General features: G+C 40.4%; 3 protein-coding genes across 7 annotated transcripts in view; 1 reads left to right on the top strand and 2 right to left on the bottom strand.

The window, feature by feature from the left end:
• The window catches only part of LOC141760294 (uncharacterized), an 85,798-nt gene extending 74,796 nt beyond the window's left edge, over positions 1-11,002 (top strand). For 3 of the 5 annotated variants that reach the window (XR_012592315.1, XR_012592316.1, XM_074622959.1), the window contains 2 exons: positions 8,066-8,425; positions 8,878-11,002. Coding sequence is in view for 3 of the 5 variants with exons in the window: in XM_074622959.1 (XP_074479060.1) it covers positions 8,066-8,425; positions 8,878-9,371 (854 nt within the window). In the remaining 2 variants the exon portion in view is untranslated. Of the gene's footprint in view, positions 1-6,292; positions 6,708-7,878; positions 7,935-8,065; positions 8,426-8,877 lie in introns of those variants that run through there. The other 2 variants (XM_074622958.1, XM_074622961.1) reach the window with 2 other exon arrangements.
• Positions 1-11,428, bottom strand: part of LOC141760301 (programmed cell death 1 ligand 1-like) — a 57,175-nt gene that overhangs the window by 22,889 nt on the left and 22,858 nt on the right. The window lies entirely within an intron of this gene.
• The window catches only part of LOC141761334 (CD276 antigen-like), a 58,946-nt gene that overhangs the window by 29,911 nt on the left and 17,607 nt on the right, over positions 1-11,428 (bottom strand). The gene's annotated exons all lie outside the window — the stretch shown is intronic.

Here is an 11,428-nt window from a genome sequence, read left to right as displayed (position 1 = left end):
CATGCAGTAGGAGGAGCAGTTGACCAACAAGAGCAGACTGATCCTACTGACCAAGACAATGATCCTACTGACCAAGACAATGTAGTAGGAAGAGCAGTTGATCAACAAGAGCAGACAGATCCTACTGACCAAGACAATGCAGTAGGAGGAGCAGTTGACCAACAAGAGCAGACTGATCCTAATGACCAAGACAATGATCCTACTGACCAAGACAATGCAGTAGGAGGAGTTGACCAACAAGAGCAGACAGATATTACTGACCAAGACCATGCAGTAGGAGGAGCAGTTGACCAACAAGAGCAGACTGATCCTAATGACCAAGACAATGATCCTACTGACCAAGACCATGCAGTAGGAGGAGCAGTTGACCAACAAGAGCAGACTGATCCTACTGACCAAGACAATGCAGTAGGAGGAGCAGTCGACCAACAAGAGCAGACAGATCCTACTGACCAAGACAATGCAGTAGGAGGAGTTGACCAACAAGAGCAGACAGATATTACTGACCAAGACAATGCAGTAGGAGGAGCAGTTGACCAACCACCTGATGACCTGCAACACCGTGAGAGTCAGGAAAAAGAACTAATGGAGCTCCGTGAAAATGTCCAAACTCAAAGAGGTTTGATTGCAAAGTGCAATGCTCTGAATTTGGCCAAAGAGGCCATTGAGAAAGACTTGAGACAAGAAATTCAGGAGCTAAAGAATACGCTGACGCTGTACAAAGCAGAGCACCTGAGAGCAAATGAGGCTCTGCAGCAAGAGATTGAGGAGCTCCACAAAAGGCTGTCTTCGGAGGAAAGGTGTGATGCAAAGAGGGACACAATTGAAGCCATGAGGCTCCAAAATGACACAATGAGAGAGGAGTTCGAGGAGCTCGAGAAGAATCGTCAAACTATGAAAGCTTTGGATGAAGTCTTCGCTGCACATCGGGCAGAGGAAGAGGCGATTAGCCAGGTAAACGACGAACTCCAACAACGTATTCAGGACGTGCGCAAAGACATCCGTAATGAAAAGTCTTTGCAGGAAATGGATAACACGGTGACAGCATCATATGTGGTCCTCAGAAAACAAAGTGACGCACTGAAACAACAACTCACGGAGCAAACCAAAAAGTATGACGGACTGAAAGTTCGGGAAGTCATGTGGAAGGAGAGGAAGAGCAGCATGGACTTATTGAGCAGACAAAATGATAACATCGAACAACAAGTTCAGGCGATTACAAGAAAGGTCCAGAACAAAGAAAACTTGGAGAAGAAAAACAGGCACATTAAATCAGAAGAAAAAGTCGTCTCGACCAGAAATACAGAGCTTCTCAAAATACGTGGAAAGCTCTACTCAAAGCTTCTATGTATCGGCGAACCTGAAGACGATTGCCAAACTGTGGCAGACGAGATAGAAGCCGTGAGAGAGTTCAATCAGAATCTCCAAGAAGAAATCCAGGAGCTCAACGAGGAGGTCATAAACAAAACTGCTTTGCAAGCAAAATATAAATCAATGAAAGCAGAGAAAAAGGTTCGAACTCACCAAAATGGCAACCTGCATAAAGAACTTCAGGAGCTGCAGAAAACGATTGCAAAGGAAGACGCTTTGAAAGACAGGAATGCTATCCTTGCAGAAGAAAATGAATTAGTGCGTGATCAAAACCTCTTAGTTGACTACGAGATCCAGGCGCTCTACAGCAGACTCCAAAGTGAGAAAGTATTGGAGGCCACACATCATTTGCTGAAGGTGCAAAAAAATGCCATGAGACAGCAAAATGATTCACTTCGACGAGAGAGCCGGATGCTCCATAAAAAGTTGAGAAGACAAGAAACTTTACAAGATCAGTGCAAAGCGACGAACGCGGAGAAAGAGAACATCAGCCGAGAGCGTGACATCCTACAACAACAAATCCAGCTGCTGAACAGCATGTGAGGAGCTGTGTTGTGGGTTTACTCCGGGGGCTCCGGTTTCCTTCCACAAAAATGCTGAAACAAAAACATGACAGTGCTGTCATGTTTTTGTTTCAGCATTTTTGTGCTCTCCATAACGGTGTATTGATGTGGATGAAATGATTTCTCACCTCATCTCACCTCTTTGTTGTGGATTTACTCCCGGTGCTCCGGTTACCTCTCACAAAAAAAGCTGAAATATGACAGTTGTGTCATACCCTCGAACACCGTGGTGGACACCGGTGGTCAGGGAAGCCGTCCGACTGAAGAAGGAGGCCTTCCGGGATGTGTTATCTCGCAGGACTCCGGAGGCAGTTGCAAGGTACCGACAGGCCCGAAGAGCAGCAGCCACTGCCGTGACGGAGGCAAAGGAGGGGCTGTCTTGGATGACACGTCTCTTCAACATTGCGTGGAAGTCGGTGACTGTGCCTAAGGAGCGGCAGACCGGGGTGGTGATTCCCCTGTTCAAAAAGGGGGACCAGAGAGTGTGTGCCATTACAGGGGTATCACACTACTCAGCCTCCCTGGTAAAGTCTACTCCAAGGTGCTGGAAAGGAGGGTTCGACCGATAGTCAAACCTCGGATCGAAGAGGAACAATGCGGATTCCGTCCCGGCCGTGGAACAACGGACCAGCTCTTCACTCTCGCAAGGATCCCGGAGGGGGCCTGGGAGTACGCCTATCCAGTCTACATGTGTTTTGTGGACTTGGAGAAGGCTTTTTGCAGATTATGTGGTCCTGTTGGCATCATCGGTCTGTGACCTCCAGCACTCACTGGATCGGTTCACAGCCGAGTGTGAATTGTGAATTTCACCTCTCTGTTGTGGGTTTACTCCAGGTCCTCTGGTTTCCTCCCACAACAACAAATTCAACAGATAAACAGCTCGTGAGGAGCTGAACAAAAAATAAATGAACAATTATTTTAAAAATTACCTTAATTGTTTTTGTCTTGACATGTCTTAGTTTATATATAATATATTTAATAATAATATGATATATTATACATATTAATAATATATTATATATTTGTATTAACTTATCTGCTGTCCTTCACCGACCTCTGTTTGTCATTTTTACTGATCTGTGATTGACATGTAACATTTTGGATGTTTGTCTGGATGTTGTCTGTGTGTTTGTGACAGTGTAAGCTGTGAATTGAATTGCCCTTCTTGGGATCAATAAAATTGTCTGAATCTGAATCTGAATTTACTACTTATATTTTATTTGAATGTCCGAATTCTGGGTGTGATTTTACGGTAAAAAATTTTTTAAACATTTTTAAAAACGTAATTGTAACGTAAATTGAAACAAAAACAAAACTACTTGGTTTAGTTAAAAAACAAAAACATGATTTTGCTTGAACTAGGGCTGTCAAAGTTAATGCGATAACGCGTTAACACAAATACATTTTAACGCCACCAATATCTTTTACGCAAAAATTAACACTGATGCTGAGCTAAATAATTTGCTTTCTTGTTTATCCGTGTCAAAACTGACTAACAAAATGAAACTATATATTTGTTACCCATTTTTAAAGGTTTGGTAAGGTACATTTTGAACAGATAAAAAATGTGTTATGTTAACGTTACGATTTTTTCTTTTCCCAAAGATTTTGGTGAGAAACTGTTAAATACGTTAACGTCTCTGCTTCCTTATCACGGATCAGCGGTCTGTCCTTCAATATGGTGGGATTCAATCAATTATTATTATTATTAAATTATTAAAGTCAGCTTTATTTATCTAGCCAAATCAAAGCAATCATGGCACTTTTTATATAGACCAGGGGTCAGCAACCTTTACTATCAGAAGAGCCATTTTAGGCAAAAACCCCCCCAAAAAATGAAAAATGAAAAATGGTTATTTTTAACATTTTTATTTATCATTCTTGTAGGTTTATGGTGATTCTTACATTCTGCAGTTGAAACAATCTGTAGCCTAAATACACTGATTAATTTTTTTTAAATAATTTCAGTCAACCAAAATATGCGTCATCCTTTATCCTTTAATTTTGCTCAACCTCAGTAGCTCAAAAGGCCAGCTATGGATTCTAAATCCCAAAAAAGAAAAGTCTAGGAGGAAAATAGAGGAATTTAATCGTGCATGGACAGATTCGACAACAAAAAAAGTCATTGAAAGACATTTCCAGAACAAGCACACTGGATTTTCTTAAAAGCCAGCATGAGATGTTTCTTCCGTGTCCTGCCACTCATTTGCACCTGGGTCCTCACTGCATTAGACTCAATAGGCCGTGTTACCTTCAATACAATGCTCAAATGTTTTGCGGCTCCAAACAGATTCTTTTTTTAGTTTTATTGTATTTGACCTAAAATGGCTCTTTTGATAGTATAGGTTGCTTACCTCTGCGTTACGTTAAACCGCGTCTACTGTTACCATTTGTTCATTAACGAAGAGGCATTTGTTCATTATTATTATTAAAGAGGCATTTTATTTCATATTATTATGTCGATGGGAAGTGGTTTTCAGTCTTCTGCCTGATCGACTAAAGTCTTTCCGAACTTTCAGATCGTTGTACTTTTTGGTGATCTCCACGAGTTGTTTTTTTGATGCCGTCACCTTGTTATTAATTTCCTGCCAAGCCTTTTCATTCGGGAGGTCTTTGCACATGTCCTGAATACTTTGTTTGAGATCAGTTTTCTGGGTAATCGCCTCTTTCTCTGCCGTCAGTGCATCGAAGACTTCAACCAAAGCTTTTGAAGTTTAACGATTCTTCTCGAACTCCGCGAGCTCCTTGAGCGTCTCTCTCAATATGTCATTTTGAAGCCTCATGGCTTCAATTGTGTCCCTCTTTGCATCACACCTTTCCTCCAAAGGCAGCCTTTCGTAGAGCTCCTCATTCTCTTGCTGCAGAGCCTCATTTTGCTGGCTCGCAGCAAGGTGCTCTGCTTTTTACAGCGTCAGCGTATTCTTTAGCTCCTGATTTTGTTGTCTCAAAGTCTCATCGTCTTGCTCAATTGCCTCTTTGGGCAAATTCAGATCATTACACTTTGCATCCAAACCTCTTTGAGTTTGGACATTTTCACGGAGCTCCATTAGTTCTTTTTCCTGATCCTGACTCTCACGGTGTTGCAGGTCATCAAGTAGCGTCACCGTTTCCTAAACCGGACGTCGCTCGCCGCTATTGTCCTAAACCGGACTTATCCGGTGTGACGCATTTTCCGTTTTTTTCGCGGTCTTTTCCTTCGGAGATCCCAACTGAAATGTAAGTAGAATCACTTATACATATCCAAGTATCTATGTGTCAAATTTAATCTATATGTATGGACTTTTACATGTTGAATTCCTACAGGAAAGTGACTTTGATGAGATAAAGCAGTAAGAACACTTAAGTTGCGCTCGGGCGGCGATCTGTCCCCCTGAAAAGTGTGTCTGTGTTTTCACTGTACTGCTAATATGAGATAGCTTATGAGTGCAGTTCGTAGCTGGCTTTACCCTGCTTTGTCTAGCCAATGAAGATAGAGGATCATGTGTGACATCATCTGTTGTCAAGTGAAGAGTGGCAGAAATGTTGGATGTCTGAAAAAAAAGCGGGAAAAGACGAACAAAGGATCCCGTAGCGTTAGTGAAGGCAGGCGGCTGTTTTGTTTGTGTGTTTAGCTCTGAAACATGATGCAGACATAAATAAAATTAAAATAAAACAATTAAATGCTTTTTCTTGTTCATAAGCCAGGCTACATGAAGTATATGTATGCATAATGATCCAATAAATAATGCAAATAATGTGTGTGTGTGAGAGAGTGACTGACTGTCTCTACATGTGTTGAAAGCTTATGATTGGAAATATTAGTTATAGATTAACCTCCAATATATATATTTATATATATAAATATACATATATATCTATATATATATATTCATATATATGTAGCCCGGTGTAAAACAGTCAGGGACTAAAACAAGTTTGCCTAATAAAGTTAGGTGGATAAATGCAGTAAAGCAATTAAACTATATACAAATATATGTGTATATATATACATTTATATAAATAATGTAAATGTTTTATTTGTGAAGAAATGTGTTGAGAATAATTTGGACTGTTTTATATTTAGTGGCTGACCAGGAACGAATAGAGACATGAAGTGAAATAAATAGACAACAAGTCAACAAACAACCAGGTTCCTCTGGAGTTTAGTTTAGAGACTCGTTCTCGCTCTCTGTCTCTCTGACAACTATTTATTTTAACCATGCTTTCTTAACAAACCCTATTTATTTATTTATTTATTTATTTACACAGACAACTATTTATATATGCATCATTTCAACTGGGCTACATATGTACTTTAAGTTGTTGTTTCCAGCAGAGAACTCCATGGTAATGACTGTTTTTTTTTTTTTTTTTGTGTCGTTACTGGTGTCATTTCAGCAGCGTTCATTAGTGGATCAGTATATTTAGTACCAGGACTAGCACCGCCTCTTCCACAGTTGGGTGTTGCTCAGATGAGTCTCGTACTTTGGTCCTGTAGGAGGCTAAGAAAGAACAGACACAAGGTAATGTGGAAATATAGATAGTTGATATATTATATTAATCATGTTTATGTTTTTTTTTATTTTTGTGAAGAAATGTGTTGAGAATAATTTGGACTGTTTTATATTTAGTGTCTGACCAGGAACGAATAGAGACATGAAGTGAAATCAATAGAAAACAAATCAACAAACAACCAGGTTCCTCTGGAGTTTAGTTTATAGACTCGTTGTCTCTCCGTCTGTTTCTCCTGATCCTGACTTCACTCTGGATGGGTTATTTATTTTAACTAGTCATGTGAATGTCATAGAGACGACTCCTCGTTTCCTCTTTTTTTGTATCAAGATTGTGCAACAGCTCTGAAGCAACTTAAATTAGTTTCTCTGTCTAGTTTTTCTAACTATTGAATATAAAAACACTTCCTAGTGTCCTAGTGTTGTCATAGTAGTGTCCTAGTGGTGTCATAGTAGTGTCCTAGTGGTGTCCTAGTAGTGTCCTAGTGGTGTCATAGTAGTGTCCTAGTAGTGTCCTAGTGGTGTCCTAGTAGTGTCCTAGTGGTGTCATAGTAGTGTCCTAGTAGTGTCCTAGTGGTGTCATAGTAGTGTCCTAGTAGTGTCCTAGTGGTGTCCTAGTAGTGTCCTAGTAGTGTCCTAGTGGTGTCATAGTAGTGTCCTAGTGGTGTCCTAGTGGTGTCCTAGTAGTGTCCTAGTAGTGTCCTAGTAGTGTCCTAGTGGTGTCCTAGTAGTGTCCTAGTGGTGTCATAGTAGTGTCCTAGTAGTGTCCTAGTGGTGTCCTAGTGGTGTCCTAGTAGTGTCCTAGTGGTGTCCTAGTAGTGTCCTAGTAGTGTCCTAGTAGTGTCCTAGTGGTGTCCTCGTAGTGTCCTAGTGGTGTCCTAGTAGTGTCCTCGTCCTTTAGTGTCGCTCCTCTAGTCTGTGTTGAGCGTAAAATCAAAAGCTGACCAGAAACTTTGTTAACCATCGAGGAGAAATCTAGTTGGTGAAATAGTTTTCCTCTCTAATCCTCTACTCTGACTGCAGAAACACAACATGGAGGTTAAACCATTAATGCATGATGATCACAGATAATACAGCCTTTAAATAGTCCACACAATAACAGGAATATAACAACAATCATTGGAGACGAGTATAGATTAGTCTGATGACATTTTATTGAAGGTTTGATCTAATGAGGAGTCAGTTGTTTGGTGAGAGTGTTCAACACTGTTGATCTCAAAGCAGAACTTCCTCATTCTTCCTCAGTTGTAAATATGTAATCTACTAAAGTGGCTCCATCTGGTGTCAGAAGTACATTAGTGTTCCTGTCTTGGTGTCAGTCCACTGGTCAGTCATGTGTAATCAGTAGCACAGAGGAAGAAGTCCTGTGAGGACTAAAGACAGACTGTAGATTGTCTCTGTTCTACCTGTAATAACTGAACTTGTATCTGATGTGTTTCTGTCTCCTCTCACAGGATGAAGATGATCTGCAGCATCATGCTGCTCCTCAGTCTGACCTCCTGTGTCTCTGGTTAGTTGACCTTCACTTTATTATCCACAAACACTAAATACACTTTCAGACAAACATCTCTAGATGGAGTTTGACATGTTCAAGTTGTCAGTTTGTCTGCTGCTCACTTTCCCTCTCTGTCTCCTCTACAGGAGCATTTGTAGTGAATGTGACACAGACCTCCTATCAGGCAGAGGAGAACCACAACATCACACTGGAGTGGATGTTCACAACCAGAACCAGCAGTTCCTCCAAATCACTTTTTATCGTCTGTGAACTGTTAGCTGATCTCAAGACATCAGTCCTGTTTCATCTCCATGAAGGTGTTGAGTCCCCAGAGTCTCAGGATGAACAGTTTACAGGACGAGTCCGGTGGGACAAAGACGTCCTCAGAGACGGACGACTCAGACTTCACATGTCCAGACTCAGGATTAATGACTCTGGTGTGTACCAGTGTGACGTGCAGACAGGTGATGGTAGTGGCTCTGAGATATGTCACCTCAAAGTCACAGGTGAGTGTATTCAGTAGAAGTCAGTCAGTGAAACCAGACTAAGAGTCTACAGCCCTGCTAGTGCTAAACACATCTTAGTTTAGCATGTTAGCATGCTGCAGGGGTCATACTGGTTAGTATAAAGTAGTCTCAGCTTCATCCCTGCTGGAGCTGTACCAAAGAACACATATTACTAAGAAGTGAAAGTCAACTGGTCGTTCCATTACAACGTCAGCTCCCAGCAGCAGAGCTACGCTTCCGCCATTTTGGACTGAAAGCGACTACCAGACGCAGTAAAACGTACGTCATGGCTACCGCTGATGAAGACTAGGATCATATTTAGTCTTTCTTTTGTCAGTCTGCTGGATTTATTTAGTTTCCTGTTTCAGTAAAATGGTTCCACTTCAGACAATCACACACATTTTATTTTCTGTCCTTTACAGCAGATTATTATTACGATTATGACTACGTAGGTACATGGAGCTCACAACCAGAGAGTCGGGGAAGGATCACCCTCTACGTTGGACTGGGACTAACAGCTCTACTGGTTCTCTGCTTTGCCTTGCTTCTTAAATTTACTGTTGAAAGAGGAAACATCTATAGAGCTGTAAAGACGATGAGTTTCTCAGAGAAACAACTCATCACGACTAACCAAGTGACAACCTCCAGTGCTGAGATAAGGTTGTGTCTAGAAGGTAACCCCCAAGCTGCAAAAACATGCGTAAACTCTTGCGAGACTCAGTGCCCGACGACCTATCCTAACCTCAACCATTCAAGGTCAATGCCTAACCTCAACTATTCAAGGTCAATGCATAACCTCAACTATTCAAGGTCAATGCCTAACCTCAACCATTCAAGGTCAATGCCTAACCTCAATCATTCAAGGTCAATGCCTAACCTCAATCATTCAAGGTCAATGCCTAACCTCAATCATTCAAGGTCAATGTTTAACAGCATCAATTTTTAGATATTTCTCCGAGCTGGACACATCACATTAGTCTCTCGTGTAGATTTATTGTCTCCAGACACACTTTATAAACCCATACGGCTGCAGTGCAGCGCCACAGTATGTTTGAATAGCTTCCGCTCCCTTCTGACGTAATTACAGATATCTGCACCGTCATTTCACCTCAAAACTGTAATTCAAGATATCTGTAATTTTTACTATCCGTCACTACAGTTTTAGATATCTACAACGTCATTTTGACTAGTCAGAATTTAATTGTGACTCCATCAAGATCCTCTAAAATCTGTAAACTGTTATATTTGTTTCACTCATCATCACTGTATGAAGAGTTCATCATTAAGATTTAGCTGTAAGTTGGTTCAGTTTTCCCTCCAGCTGTTATCAATCAAGTGTTTTATGTTCTCTGTTTACTGATGGATATTGTTACCTTGCACTGAATCTCCTAATGTTAACTTTATAATGTGTCCATATATATAAATGTAGTGATTCCTTCACTATGGCCCTTTAGAGTTTTTCAGATTTTAATCTGTGACATGTTTATTTTTTATGGTTTTCATAACTTGTTCTTATACTAAATGTCCTGACTGCATCACTACAGTAATGTTCATTTTCTACATGTTCCGTTTTTAATTTCTATAACATTTTTAAGACATTTTAATTAATTTTCATCAAGCCTTGTGCATCATTGGACATATTGATATACTGTAAAAACAGAAAGAAAAAAAGATTTCAAGATTTTTTCTACACCCTGAAAAATGTAGCCAGCAACCGGAGATGTCTTCATACACAAAACAATATAACATATGTTGTTGTTTATGACAGATATTGTAATTCTAATGTCTAAAGACTTCATCATCATTTTATGTATCTCAACATTGAGACCACAGTTGTGGGACATGAAGACAAAGTGATGTTTGGACCCATAAAATGATCCATAAACTTTATTTATTATTCATTATGTCAAGATGGGTAAAAACACTGTTTATATATTCGAACAAAAAAAATGTTTTTAGTTTGTCTTGAGATGTTTTATTGCATATTTGTTTGAGTTAAGTCTATCTTAAGTTCTAATGAATATTTGCTTCAGTTACGTTTATCTTAAGATGTTATAATGAATGTTTGTTTCAGCTCAGTTTATTTGAAGTTGTTCTAATGATTATTTGAGGACACTAGATTTTAAAAATGATCCAACCTAAAAACCCAGCCCTTTGCAGTGAAAGCACCACGAGCTCCAAAAGTCCTTAACTCTAGTGAGAAAGTCTGTAACACCGTCAGTCCGTCGGTTCAGGCCTCCCTCCAAATGATCATCCTGAGTGTAAACATCTCACTAAGTGTATTTCACCGGTGTTTCCAGGTTGACTCGGTGTGTGTCTGACTGTGTCATGGTAGGTGTGTTGCTCAGGACCAAAGGAAGCTCAGTGTGAAGCTGTTTGTGTGAGCGGTTCTCTAGAAACAACACAGCAACAACACAGGCCAAGCATTCGGCCCGTTCCAGGTGTATTAAAGATATTCAGATTAGAATAATGTGGGGTAGAAACTGTTTGATATCAGTGAGTGAATGTGTAAAATATAATATAAATATATATTTTTGTATGAATTTCTATACCAGAATAAATCTGTGCACCAGATGACACCAGTATTTTCCTGTGTTTCTTTCTTCACTGCTCAACAGCCTGTTTGTTTACTGATAACCACTGAGTATTAAATATTATATTTACTCGAGATTGGGAGCAAAACGTACCTCAATTTTCCCCCGGGGATCAATCATTTATTATCATTTTCAACCTGAACAGAGGAGGAGGAGGAAGAGGAGGAGGAGGAGGAAGAGGAGGAGGAGGAAGAGGAGGAGGAGGAGGAAGAGGAGGAGGAGGAGGAGGAGGAAGAGGAGGAAGAGAAGGAAGAGGAGGAGGAGGAGCAGCAGAGTAGACAGATGCAATTTCTCATTTCTCAGTTGGCTTCCACGGTTGGTTGTTGCTCAGCAGAGTCTCGTAGTTTGGTCCTGTATGACAGAAGAGACACAAGGTTATGTGAAGGTCATTGTATTCGTCCATTAAAAT

Source organism: Sebastes fasciatus, chromosome 22, assembly GCF_043250625.1.
Source record: "Sebastes fasciatus isolate fSebFas1 chromosome 22, fSebFas1.pri, whole genome shotgun sequence".
NCBI classification, from domain to species: Eukaryota; Metazoa; Chordata; class Actinopteri; order Perciformes; family Sebastidae; genus Sebastes; species Sebastes fasciatus.
Note: the sequence above shows the minus strand (reverse complement) of the source record. Positions and strands in the feature narration are given on the sequence as shown.